General features: G+C 40.8%; 1 protein-coding gene across 5 annotated transcripts in view; it reads left to right on the top strand.

Annotated features, from left to right (window-relative positions):
- SUGCT (succinyl-CoA:glutarate-CoA transferase) overlaps nt 1-14519 on the top strand; it is a 692355-nt gene that overhangs the window by 182335 nt on the left and 495501 nt on the right. For all 5 annotated transcript variants that reach the window (XR_009247288.1, XR_009247287.1, XR_009247290.1 and 2 more), the window contains exon 11: nt 10188-10285. Coding sequence is in view for 1 of the 5 variants with exons in the window: in XM_004582355.4 (XP_004582412.2) it covers nt 10188-10285 (98 nt within the window). In the remaining 4 variants the exon portion in view is untranslated. The remainder of the gene's footprint in view (nt 1-10187; nt 10286-14519) is intronic.

Raw genomic sequence — 14519 nt, 5'->3', positions numbered from 1 at the left:
TAAAAACTTTGTATAGGTCTGGCTTATCATGTGTATTAATACATGATTTCTGTGTACATTGGGTGTGGAGATATTGGGGAGGAAATGTAAATACTCTTCTCTCATTCCTTGCTTGAGCATAGTGAGCACCTGGCCTGGAGGCATGGAGCAGCTGTTCAAGGTTTCTGAAAAGCAACTATTAGGAGATTTGGGGAAAGTGGCAGCATTTGAGGTACCGCTAAAGGAGCAGTGCACTTCTTTCCAGTTATTCCTTTACCTGAGTGCAGTGGATCCTAAAACCTGGCAATGGGCAAGTAGGAGGGAGTGGTTTCTGGTGAGGACAGGGTAGTCAGGATAATTCCATTAAAAAGCTGGCATTTAGAGAAGACTCAAGGAAAGAAGGAGCTGGCTGAGTTGATATCTGATGGGAGAGTTTCCAGGTAAGGGAGCAGTTGTTTTTTTTTTTTTTTTTTTTTTTTTTCTTGCAGCATTATAAATTTATTTAACTTTTTTCACAAATTTTTTGAAATATCCTATATATTTTTGTAGAATTCATGTGTTTTTTTTTTTTTTGAAAGTTCTTTTTTTTTTTTTTTTTTTTTTTAAATTTTATTTTAAATTCATTAATTACATTGTATTATGTGACACAGTTTCATAGGTACTGGGATTCTCCCCACCCCTCCCCAAACCCTCCCACCATGGTGGATTCCTCCACCTTGTTGCATAACCACAGTTCAAGTTCAGCTGAGATTCCCCCATTGCAAGCATATACCAAACATAGAGTCCAGCATCTTATTGTCCAGATAAGTTCAACGGCTTCTTAGGTATACACTCTCTGGTCTGAAGACAGAGCCAGCAGACTATCATCCCGATCAATTAAAAGCTCCAACATACCATCAGCAAAAATTTACATCACCATGGAATTAATTGACATAGTAACGAGTAACCAATATGGTAAAAGCAAATGCGATTTCTTATCCACCTTCTGTGACCACCTCATTGACATTTCAATTTAGGTTTATACACAACATATAACATTCATAACATAACTTGTTATACATAACATCGTGTCATCTTAAATTAAGGCAAACATGTGGTATTTAACCTTTTGGGATTGGCTCATTTCCCTTAGCATGATGGTTTCCAGTTTGGCCCATTTGGCCACAAAGAACTGCATTTTGTTTTGTTTAATAGCTGAGTAGTATTCCATGGAGTAGATGAACCATAGCTTTCTTATCCAATCCTCTGTTGATGGGCATTTTGGTTGCTTCCATGTCTTTGCAATTACTGATTGTGCTGCTATGAGCATAGGAGTGCATGTTGGTTTCTCATAAAACAAGTGTTCTGGATATATTCCTAGGAGTGCTATTGCCGGGTCATACGGTATGTTGTATTTGAGTTGTTTGAATGTTCTCCATACTGATTTCCATAGAGGCTGTACCAGCCTACAGCCCCACCAGCAGTGGAGTAGGGTTCCCTTTTCCCCGCAACCTCGCCAACAAGTGTTGTTGGTGCTTTTATTCATATGGGCCAGTCTTACTGGCGTTAGGTGGTACCTCATTGATGTTTTAATTTGGATTTCCCTTATTGCCAGGGAACTTGAGCATTTTTTCATATGTTTATTTGCCATTTGGGTTTGTTCCTTTGTGAAGTGTTTGCCCATTTCCCGTGCCCATTTCTTGAGTGGCTTGTTTGTTTTGACATTTTGGTTGTTTTGTAGCTCTTTGTATATTCTGGAGATCAGCCCTCTATCACCTAAGTCGTGTGCAAAGATCTTCTCCCATTCTGTGGGTTGCCTTTTTACTTTGTTGATTGTTTCTCTAGCTGTACAGAAGCTTCTTAGTTTGATGAGGTCCCAATTGTTTATTTTGGTCTTGATTTCTACTGCATTTGGAGTCTTTTTTAGGAAGTGAGGGCCTACCCCTAAGTGTTCCAGTGTGTTTCCAACATTTTCTTCCAAAAGTTTGAAGGTTTCTGGATGTAGGTTTAAATCTTTTATCCATTTGGATTTGATCTTAGTATATGGTGAGAGATGTGGGTCTATCTTTTTGTTTCTGCAGGCTATCAACCAGTTGTCCCAACAGCATTTATTGAACAGACCTTCCCATTTGCCTGGGTTGTCGTTTGTCTTTTTGTCAAAGATTATTTGGCTGTATTTCTGTGGGTTCCCATCTGGTGTTTCTATTCTGCTCCATTGATCTTCTTCTCTATTTTTGTGCCAGTACCAGGCTGTTTTGATAACCACTGCCCTATAGTATGTCCAGAGGTCCGGAACTGTGATTCCCCCTGCTAACTTCCTGTTCTTGAGAATGGTTCTAGCTATTCGTGGTTTTTTGTGCTTCCAGATGAACCTTTGGATCATTGTTTCCAGGTCTGTGAAGAATGTTTTGGGCAATTTGATTGGGATTGCGTTGAATGTATATATTGCTTTTGGCAGTATAGACATTTTAATGATATTGATTTTACCTATCCAGGAGCATGGGATGTTACTCCATCTTTCTAGATCTTGTTCAATTTCTTTTTTAAGTAGTTTGTAGTTTTCCTCGAATAGGTCTCCTACATTTTTGGTTAGGTTAATTCCCAGATACTTCATGCTTTCCTTTGTTACTTTGAATGGTATCTTGCTGGTTAGATCTTTTTCCAACTTGGGGCTGTTAGCATACACTATGGCTGTTGATTTTTGTTCATTAATTTTGTACCCTGCCACTCTACCGAACTCTCGTATAAGTTCTAGTAGTCTCTGTGTTGAGCCTTTTGGCTCTTCCATATAAAGAATCATGTCATCTGCATATAGTGAAAGCTTGACTTCTTCATTTCCCATTTGGATTCCTTTGATTTCTTTTTCTTGTCTTATGGCCTCAGCGAGCACCTCTAGAACTATGTTGAATAGCAGCGGAGAAAGCGGACATCCCTGTCTTGTTCCAGATCTCAGTGGGAAGGGTTCCAGTTTTTCTCCATTCAGTATGATGCTGGCATTGGGTTTTTCATATATTGCTTTGATTATGTTGTGGATTTTTCCATCTATGCCTACCTTGGTTAGGGTCTTTAGCAGGAAGTTGTGCTGAATTTTGTCGAAAGCTTTTTCTGCATCTATTGATACTATCATGTGATTCTTGTTTTTCAGTTTTTGGATGTGGTGTATCACATTTATGGATTTGCGAATGTTGAACCATCCCTGCATTCCAGGGATGAATCCTACTTGATCTGGATGAATGATCTGTCTGATGTGTTTTTGAATTCTGTTGGCTAGGATTTTGTTGAGAATCTTAGCATCAATGTTCATCAAAGAGATAGGTCTGTAGTTTTCTTTCTCTGTAGGATCTCTGCCCGGTTTTGGGATTAAGGTGATGTTGGCTTCATAGAATGAGTTTGGAAGGGTTGCTTCCTTTTCTATTGTTTTGAAGAGTTTGTAGAGGATTGGAGTTAGTTCTGTTCGGAATGTTTTGTAGAATTCTGGAGTGAAGCCGTCTGGGCCTGGGCTTTTCTTTGTTGGGAGGTCTTTAATCACTGATTCAATCTCTGCTTCAGTTATGGGTTTGTTCAGGTTGATTGTTGCCTCTGGGCTAAGTTTTGGCAGGTTGTGTGAGTCTAAGAACTTTTCCATTTCTTGGTGGTCTTCTGATTTGTTGGAGTACAGTGCTTTGTAGTAATTTCTGATTATGTTCTTAATGGTTGTAATGTCTGTTGTTATGTTGCCTTTTTCATCTTTGATGCTGTTAATTCTTGCTTTCTCTTGTTTTTTCTTTGTCAGACGGGCCAGCGGGGTGTCTATTTTGTTTATCTTTTCAAAAAACCAGCTTTTTGATTCGTTGATTTTGTGTATGGTTTTTTTTATTTCTATCTGGTTGATTTCCTCCCTTGTTTTGATGATTTCTTGTTTCCTGTTGTGTGTGGGGCTCATCTGCTGCTGCTTTTCCAATTCCTGGAGGTGTGTGGTTAGTTCCTGTATTTGGCGACTCTCTTGGGCCTTGACATGAGCTCCAATTGCGATGAGTTTACCCCGTAGCACTGCTTTGGCAGTGTCCCACAAGTTTTGGAATGTTGTGTCAGAGTTTTCATTGGTTTCCATAAATTTTTTGATCTCATCTTTAATTTCTTCCCTGACCCATTGTTCGTTTAATAGCATATTGTTCAGCCTCCAAGAGTTTCTATATTTCTTGGGACATTTTGAATTGCTGATTTCCAGTTTCATTCCGTGGTGGTCTGAGAGGGTACATGGTATGATTCCTATCTTTTTGAAGTTATTTAGATTTGCTTTGTGTCCTATCATGTGGTCGATCCTGGAGAAGGTGCCATGCACTGCTGAAAAAAATGTATAATCTGTGGTCTTAGGATAAAAAATTCTATAAATGTCTACCAAGTCTAGTTGTTCTAATGTTTGTACGAGCTCTGTTGTTTCTTTGTTGAGTTTTTGTTTTGTTGATCTGTCTATAGTTGTTAGTGGGGTGTTAAGATCACCCACTATTATTGTGTGTGTATCTATGTCTCCCCTTAAGTCTGTAAGTAGTTGCTTCACGAAGCTAGGCGCATTGGAATTAGGTGCATATATGTTCACGATTGTAATTACTTCTTGATGGATCAGTCCCTTCACCAATATATAATGTCCTTCTCTGTCCTTTTTGATGTCTGTCAGCTTGAAGTCTAGGTCATCTGAGATTAGAACAGCTACGCCAGCCTTTTTTTCTCGTCCATTGGCATGAAATGTCTTTTTCCATCCTTTCACTTTAAATTTCTTACAGGATTTTCTGGTTAGATGTGTCTCTTGTAGACAACATATAGTTGGGTGCTGTTTGATGATCCATTCCGTTAATCTATGCCTTTTGATTGGTGAGTTCAAGCCATTTGTGTTTAGAGATAATATTGAAAGGAATTGGTTTTGGGCTGCCATGAGTGTAAGTATGCAAGTGTGTATTTGCGACTATTAGAGTTCTTGATTGGTTGACTTTTCTTGTATGGATTTTAGTGGGGAGGTCTTCCCATTTGCCATCTTTGATTTTGGTTTGTATTTTTTCTTTCTGGGTTTAGCACCTTCCTGAGGAGATTTTCCAGAGCTGGTTTCGTGTTGATGTATTCTTCGAGTTTCTCTTTACTGTTGAAGTATTTAATTTCATTCTCAAATATAAATGAGAGCTTTGCTGGGTACATTATTCTTGGTTGGCAGTTGTTTTGTTTCAGGATTTGATAGGTTTTACCCCATTCTCTCCTTGCTTGGAGCGTTTCTTCTGATAGGTCGGCTGTGATCCTGATTTCCCTTCCCCTGAAAGTAATCTTATCCTTTTTTCTTACTTGTCTTAGAATTGTTTCCTTGTGTTCACTTGAAGGTAGCTTGAGGACCACATGTCTGGGAGACGATTTGTTTGGGTCGTATCTCCTGGGGGTTCTTTGCCCTTCCTGGATTTGTGCTGGATTTATATTTCCAATATTCTGGAAGTTCTCCTGTATTATCTCATTGAGCACCCGTTGCAAGCCTGTCTCCTTTTCCACTCCTTCGGGAAGGCCTATTATTCTAATATTTGATTTTTTGAGGTTGTCTTTCATTTCCTGTATGGACCTATTGGCTTTCTCTAGATTTGTCTCCAACTGTTTGATGAGCTGCTGCCTTTCATTCTGATTGTCTTCCAATTCTGATATTCTGTCCTCTGCTGTGTTCATTCTGTTGGTTAGGCTTTCAATTTTGTGCTCTATATCGAGGATTCCCTTTTTGATTTGATTTATTTCTGCAGTGATATGGTTTTCGAATGCCTTAGACTCTTCCCAGCGCTTTTCACTCTCTCTGACGAATTTCATCATTAGCTTCTTAAAGTCCTTATCTGATAGTTCCTCTATGTCTTCATCTTGCATCTCAGATATTGAGATTAGTTTTTGGTTGTATTGGGAGGGAGTGCTTGATCTTTCCTCTGGGTCATTGCTTTTTCTGATACTTCTCCTCATTGTGTTTTTGCTTCTTGTTGTTTTGAGATTTTAGCGGTGATTCAGCTGAGCTGGCTCTGGTTTGGGGCCTCCGGCTGAGCCCAGCAGGGCTTACTGCCTGAGTCACCAGCTGCTTTCAGGGTCTGTAGATCACAGCCCTGAGCTGGGTCAGGAGGCTTTGTGGGCCAGCCCCAGTGCCAGGCCCCTTCCCCTGTGGCTCCCTCTCAAAGGCAGTGCCCTACAGATTCACTCAGGGAGCAGTTGTTTTTTTATACCCACTTTTCACACCAATTTTGAAAGAGAAAGTAGATCATATCAGTCAAATACAGAGGTCATGTGGCATTTCAGCTCTCCTTAAAACCATTACCTGTTTTGTTTTTATGTGACTGATGGTGTATTCTGAGCTATGCCATGTTAATAAATTTAACCTATAACTTAATAAAGACATTTGATTTTTTTAAAAAAGATTTATTCATTTTATTACAGCCAGATATACACAGAGGAGGAGAGATAGAGAAGATCTTCCGTCCAATGATTCACTCCCCAAGTGAGCCACAACGGCCGGTGCTGCGCCGATCTGAAGCAGGGAACCTGGAACCTCTTCCGGGTCTCCCACGTGGGTGCAGTGTCCCAATGCATTGGGCTGTCCTCGACTGCTTTCCCAGGCCACAAGCAGGGAGCTGGATAGAAAGTGGAGCTGCCAGGATTAGAACCGGCGCCCATATGGGATCCCGGGGCTTTCAAGGCGAGGACTTTAGCCGCTAGGCCATGCCGCCGGGCCCGACATTTGATTTTTTTCTGGAGATGACTTATTTACTCGTAGAGAGAGAGGGTTTCCAACTGCTAGACATGCTTGAAGCCAATTGTGGGGTTAGGTGTGGTGACAAGGAAGCTTCCGGAAAGGTCACTATATGTGGTGTCATTTTTAAAATCTGGGTAGAATAATGCTACCTTTATTATTTCTGGAGGAAATCAATAAGTGGAGCACGTGAAAGAGAAATTACACCAAAATGGCCCCCAAACTCCAGGGAATCTTCACTTCTCTTTATTTTGTAAGATGATTAATGGATTGATTTTATTTAAACTGTGGGAAACAAATGAAACCATTAAGTGTTTATATTGAAAGCAAGTACATTAATAAAGGCAGGGAAGCTTTCTGTAGGCCACATGGCCTACCCCCAGCCCATAAATGCTCTTTCTGACTTTCCAACACAACAGCCAAACACTGCCTCCACATAGTCTTTTTGTAAAATCTTTTCAATTCCAAATCCACTTGGTACTTTCATTATGATCTTGTTAAAATTGCAAGATGTCCAAAGGGACATGCAAGATAGATTTTTCCTTTATTGAAGAGGAGCGAAAGAGGAAGTATATAAAAGGATTGCTGGTCGATATATCTGCAGGGGGGACATATTACAGAAAAATAGTGACGCTTCCATTGGGAGAAGAACTTTTAATTTGACATTATTTTAATGTTGTGCCTTTGGGCTAATGTACATAATTTTCCTTTATTTTAGCACCTTGTACAACATCCTGGAAAGGGCAGCTGGGACAGATAATGTTATTTTATTTACATGTGGAACAAAGCAGTGACTATATGACTATCAACTTTGTATAATTATAAACATGTAGTTATATACAGTAATCTTTTTTTTAGAGCTGATTGAATTTGAGCTTTTTGTAGCTCTCAATTTTCCCTTATAGGAATTTTCTTTTCTTTCCATTTTTTATTATATTTTTTGACAATCTTTACTTAGTTAATTAGGGTAAAAAGGTTCAAGGGCTTTAGGAAAGTGGGTAAGACTATTATTTCCATATTGTTTCCTTCATGTGTCTGAGGTAAAGGGGGATATTGAGGGAGAAGCCCCACCCAGACCAGATTCTTATATGTACTAGCAAGCACAGGGCCCGGCACAGTCCATCGCCCCGATCAGCTGGTGGTTGCAATTGCTGGGTTGGTTCTGTTTTCAGCCCCTACTTCCACTGGAACCGATGGGTGTTGCAGTCCAGCCTGGTTCTGCCCAGCACATACTCGGCCCTTGTATAAACCAGGGGGAGCTGCAGCCCAGTCAGAGCGACCCACAATAACCCCCACCAGGCCTGCCCTCTACCCCTGGTTTGCCAGTATGTGTAGCAGACTAGTCCAGCCTATCTCACATCTCATTTGGCTCTCGTATATGTTGATGGGTATTGAAGCTTAGTTCCATCTAACCAGCCCAACTATCCAGCCCTCACAGATGTTGTTGAGTGCCTCTCTGTCTAGCCACCCCAGCCCCTGTCCTAGTTTTCGAGCCTTCCCGTGGTAGTGGTAACCCAAGAGGGAGAAGCCCACTATTTCCCTCCCAGGTCTCTCTCACTCCTGGATTATGCACTCTTCGGGTGGTTCTGTGGTTTGATTTGACAGAATTAGCCTCTAGTGCCAGCTCTGTCAGCTGATGCTGCGGCTAAGCCCAAACAACCCTCACTCACTCTAATTTTGTTTGCACCAGTAAGAATAATCCGCCCAGCCGGGCTTTTCCCTGATCTAGTCCACATGAAGCACACAGGTGTTGTAGTCCTGCTTAGTCTGGTCTGCTCCCATCCCAGCTCACGCTCTCCAGTGGGAGTAGCTGTCCAGCAAGGGAACACTGCTCTAAATCCCCCTGCTGGCTCCGTCCCCTCCCTTCCTGGTTCTCACATGTGCTGGTTGGGTGCTGCGGTCACATCTGGTACAGGCAACCTCACCCTGGCATTCCATATTGTGGACTGGTTTTTGTCGCGATCAAACCCGGCCTGACCAATACTGTGTTCTGGTGCTCGCATATGCCAGTGGATGATATGAACTGATTCAGTCTGGTTTACCTCCGACCCATGCCAAATGTATGCCAGTGGGAAACTTTCCATGGCCTATTCTGGGCTGTTTCCTATCATGCTTCTTGCACTTACCTGCAGGGTCTGTGTCCTGCCAGAGGAGTTGCCCAGGCTCCTCCATCAGAACCCCTCCCAATGCCAGATTTAGCGCATACCAGGAGGTCCATGAGTCAGCCCTACTCAGTTCACCTCCTGTCCTACTAGGAATAGTGGCTTTTCCTGACTGGCCTTCAACCCAAGCTGGTTATTGCTGTTGGATGTTTCAGCCCAGCCACAGCTCATCCATACCCACATACGGCTCACACATGGTTCAGTAGGAGTTGAGACCTAACCTAGTCCGTCCCACATCTACCCTGGTCCTCCAGGGCACCAGACGGTGTTGGGGTCTGGCCTGGCTCGGTGTGTCTAGTCCTAGTCCACACTTGTGCCAAGGGAGACTACAACTGTTTCCTGATCAGAACGCAGCCCCCATTCCAGCCCAGGTGCCCCTTGGTGGGAACCTCAACCCAGTTAGGGTGTCCCCTTAGCTCCCCAACTGGGCCTGTTTCCAGCCATAGATCACGTGCATGCCAGTGGTTGCTCTGACTCAGCTTGATTCAGCCCCTCACCTGTCCCGGCCTCTGCCTTAGACACTGTGGCTTAGCGTCCCCAACTCACGCAGACCAGTAGGTACAAGAGCCTAGCTCGGCATGACCTGTGCTCCATCCTGGTTTCTAGTTTCGCTTGTAGGCTAAGGTTTGCTCAGTCCTGCCCAGTACATCCTGTTCCATTACCAATTCAAACATTAGCCAGCTGTTGCAGCTACTTTGCCCAGCTTGTCCGACCCCCAGGTTTGGAGTATGTGTTCACCAGCAGTAGCTATGACTCGCCAGGGGAGTTTTCCAAGTTCCTCCACTTGATCCACTCCCAGACCCAGTTCTCATACATGCCATTGGGTTTTAGGCCAGTGCCCGGCGTAGTCTGGCCTTCCATTTGGCCTTGTATGAGCTGGTGAATGTTGCAGCCCGGCCCACCCCACACCCTATTCAGGATACACATTTGGGTGCTGCTGCCTTGTCCGGTCCAGACTGTTGTGGGTTCTTTTACCTGTGATTGATGGCAAGCTCCTTGGTCACACCTAGCTTAGTCCATCACCACCATTTTCTAAGGGGACCTGATAATACTTTCCTGTATTCTCATATATATGTATAGGACACTATGGAAGTCTGAGAACTGTTTATGCATGATCTCATTTTTTGGGTATATCTGTTTACATGTACTAATCTCTGGTAAGTGTCAAATGTGTTCATTAGCATGATCCTTCCTTATTCTGTAATGATTCCTTTCATATTTTATTGAAAGGTACAAAGAATAGGAAGAAATGGTTTTGAGGATGGAGGATATAGATCTGATGCGACTCAAGGGGAAAAAACTGGGGAATTATACCGTAAAATTATTTTCTCTTTTAGATAATGAGTTTACCTGAGTTGATTGATGATTCCAAGTATAAAACTAACCATCTTCGGGTACAGAACAGAGATGCGCTTATTAAAATACTATCATCACGGTAAGCTTGGATGTAATATGCAGTTGAGAATTACAGTGATAAGCGTTTATCTATTTTTTGGTTGTTTTTTGAGACATTTAGGTAAACGTTTAATTCTTTTCCATTTCACAAAATTGGCCTGTGGAAAGAAAACATTTGAAAGCATTGAGGCATTTTATTAATTCCTGAGTCTTAACAATGATATAAATAATAAAATAACAATGACAGACATGGTTGCTTCTCTGTGGCCTGTAATTGTTGAGTATATAATGATAATAATAATACTTTGAAAGTTTTTGTACTTTTAGTGATTCTACATAACTTATCTCATTTACATAACTTATCTACATAACTTATCTATCTTGTGGAGGTGTGTTCAATTTTTCTTATTTCACAGAAAAAAAAATTAAGGCAAAGAGAAGTGAAATAAGAGTATGTTGACTTTTTTTTTTACTCCCTTCTGTGACTCATGCTAATGATTCAGAATCATTTAAAATGTCAGATTAGGTTTAGGTCATGAAAGATTAATGTTAATTAATTTGTGCATTCAATGTCAATATTATTTGTGTCAAGTTAGATTTTGTAAAACCTGGACTAGTTTTATAAGTTTCTTTCCATAATTAAGAAAAAAAGGGTAATAATTCTTGTATTGTTCCTAACAGTTTCACTTTTGCTTGTTTCTAAATGTCTTTTGAATCTATAGAAATACACGTTGTGGCTTTTATTGATCAGAATGTGCACAGGAGCTGTTTCATACTATTGTAAATTTGGTCCCATATCAATACATTAGGTGCTTTTTGTTGAAATGATATGTTTGTTTTTGAAAAGGCCCATGTGTCTCTGTGTAGTGTGTATCAAAGTTTTTATAGAATAAAATGCTGCTTATATTACTTTTCCCTTTTGTATTTGCAGATCTCTATAAAAACTCAAGTAACATTCATTTACCTGTTTGCTCTCTCCTGGCTGTTAAGTCCTTCTTCTCCGCACTGCCTCTATTTCTTCCATGTGCCAAATGCAGTTCACATCTGTGGTGCTCCGTGTGCAGGTCTGCTACACAAGGAATGGGGCACAAGAATTGGATATCTCTCTGTCCTTGTCATTAGTTAACTATAATTCTGATTTTGCCAAAAAACCCCAGAGCCCTCAATGATTAACCTTTCTTCACATGAGAATTGCCTATTTATTTCTGCTTTTTGCCTCTTTACTTCTCAAGCATTTTCAATTCATTTAATTCATTGATATGACTTCTTCCTTTCACACCATGGTTACCCAGCTTCAATAATAGCCTTTTGTAACAACCTTATCAAAAGCTCTTTGATAGTTTAAATAAATTATGTCCATGGTCTGAGAAGAGTGGATTCTAAAAAAAAAAAAAATACAAAACTTCGTCAGATAGAAGTGTTATCTTGTTATTTAGTTTCAAGAACCCAAAGTTGAATCACTAGTTTCTTAAGTTCTAAAACTTATCCCTTGCTAGATACTATTATAGAATTATACTATGGAAAGACTTATAGCAGTATCTGTAACAAATTTTTATTTTTCTCCTTGGAGTGAATTAAATAATCTGTCATCTTCTTTCTATTCTTGCATATAAAAAAGCAGGAGTTTCAGTATTTTAGAACCCTTAAGATTGTTATATATTTTTATTCAGACTTAACATGGAATAAAGAGGAATGACTTTGCAAGGGAGAGACCACTGGGTGTTTGAAGAGGGAAAATTGGATGAGGAATCCAATCATCTGAGATACTTCTGTTGAACTAAGGATGGTAACAAAGCCCTTTGTTGCCTGGAGGCCGGGTTGCGTGCTCTCTTTTGCCAGTGTGTTGCAATTTTTTGGTGATCTTACCGTTTGCAGTTCTCCAACTGTCCTTCAGCTCACATCTTTTCTCTATTGTGGATTTAATAGTGATAACCACGGGAAATTATTGTACTGATTGACTCCCAGTAATATCCTCATTATTATATTTTTGAGTAAATGCCATTGGGTTCATTAGTGCTCTTTGGTATTTGACTCTCAGAAATCTGTACAAATGCTTTCAAGTTTATAATTTTCAGTATATGATTTTATGGTTTTCCAGTGTTATAAAGCTTGAGTGTCTTCCGAATAAGTTACAGATTTAAATTTATTTCTCTTCAGTGTGACATCTAAGACCTTCAACAATCTGACATCACTTTTCCTGTTCACATTTTCTCGTACGATATTTGAGTAAAAAGCCCTTGCTTCAGCCACAGTCCCTTTTGGTTTCTTCTGTTTCTTCTCTGGAATGCTTCCCAGACTTACCATTATTCTGGAAAAGCCTGGATTCAAGGCTAGCTACACGTCTTCCTGAGAATACCTCTAATGTCTCTGTCTGGGTTTTCAGCCGACATCATCGCCGTCACGAGCAAACAAAGTAGCCTTTTTGTGCCTTGCAGCATTTCTTTCAGTTGTGAAATGTAGACATAGCCGTGATAGTTGTTGTTGGGAGGGATATTGTTGGCTCCAGCAATCTCAGAACCTGTGAATCACTTTGTTTTCTAAAAATATAGCCCTTTTAGTATTCAGTTACAAATAGAAGGCATGGAGAGAAGCTAGGAGAGGAACCAGCATTTAGGGGATTTCTAAGTATGCGCCAGATATTTACTTCTTCCTGATTTACAGATGAAAATTTTGAAGATTGGGGAAGTTAGTCAGGATCTAGCACGTAATAAATGGTGAGTTAGAAATGAGATTGAAAAGCCCACATCTTTCCCACATTTCCTATCGTTTCTCTTACAGTAAGCATATGGATGTTACTGTATCATTGTTTATTCACTCAATATCTATTGTGCACTTCTTATGTATCATGCACTGTTGTTAATTTTTGGGTTTAGGAAAGTGAATAAAACAAGGTAAACAGGTGAAAAATAATGCAGGGAAGGAAAAGGAAAATTGCCAGTCTGGCTATTTTGCCAGTCACAGAGGGTATTTTGGAGAACATGATATTTAAGCAGAAGACCCACAGGAAATGAAGAGGGGGGAGGAAGACATCAGCAAGAGCCCTTCTAGGTAGAGGCTGCATGGCTGGGGAGTGGAAGGAGCAGCTGAACGTATCTGAAATCAGGAGCTTCTTTGGGTCTCCCACATTGGTGCAGGGTCCCAGGACTTTGGACCATCCTCTACTGCTTTTCTAGGCCACTATCAAGGAGCTGGGTGGGAAGTGGAATACATGGGACACGAACCGGCATCCAAATGATATCCCAGCACTTGCAATGCAAGGATTTAGCTACTGAGCAATCACATTGGGCCCTTGTTATTCTTTTAAGAAAGTTTGCTGTTATTCCCAGATTAGCCTTGTTCAGAATGGCAGCTGCCAGTTTGGGCGTCAGCTATGTTTTCTACAGCTTGTACGCTTAATTCCCCTCAAGTTCTCTCAGGTGCTGTTATTCCTTGACTATGGCTGTGAGTGCATGCATATTTTAATTTACATGTGGAAGACTTTCCCCTTGAGCTTTCCATTCTATCTAGGATGTTGCAGAAAGTCTGTTTATTCAGCTGCTAACATAGAGCACAAGGTGAAGCCAAAGCCTGTTAAAAATCCCCGGGTAAAATGCAGAAGATGGGGCTATAATGGAGGCCAATCTAGGGCCTGATCAAACAGGGTCCTATTGCTTTCTTACAATAGTAAGAAGCAGCAAACTCTTTAGCCTGTGCTACTGTTGTACCAGATCTGGATGTTTGTCATATTTTGAGTCCCAAGAGTGACCGGACGTTGCTCTCTATGTTGGAACTAAGAAGAGAAGGATAAAGATGATGTATTGGTGATTAGGGAGAAATAACAGAAATACTTGAGAGGAGATGAAGGAAAAGAGAAAAACTGGAGAAAATAAAAGTGAAATTAATTTTACTTCCTTTCCTTTTAATTCTCAACCAACATTCATTGCCAGAACTATAGTGATCCTATAGATGCGGACATTAAAGATGAGGTATGGGTGCTTGAGGAGTCCATGGTCTAACCAGGAAAATAAAGAAGCAGGGCATTGATTTAGGTAATGTCTGGGGAATGCCAAGGGAAGCATATGTACAGGTTGTTACTGAACCCAGGGAAAGGACCACTACTTTAATCTTTGCGAGTTTGAGAAGGCTTCTGGAGACTGTGCCACTGGAGGAGTTTGGAAGGGACAAATGGTTAATCAGTTGAAGAAAAAAAATTCAAAGAAAGAAGAATTGGCTTGAGGGAAACTTTATAGCAAGAGTTTGGCCTGTAGCTTTTCTTTACTGTTGATGGAGGCACT

This window comes from Ochotona princeps, chromosome 20 (genome assembly GCF_030435755.1).
Source record: "Ochotona princeps isolate mOchPri1 chromosome 20, mOchPri1.hap1, whole genome shotgun sequence".
In the NCBI taxonomy this organism is placed as follows: domain Eukaryota; kingdom Metazoa; phylum Chordata; class Mammalia; order Lagomorpha; family Ochotonidae; genus Ochotona; species Ochotona princeps.
Note: the sequence above shows the minus strand (reverse complement) of the source record. Positions and strands in the feature narration are given on the sequence as shown.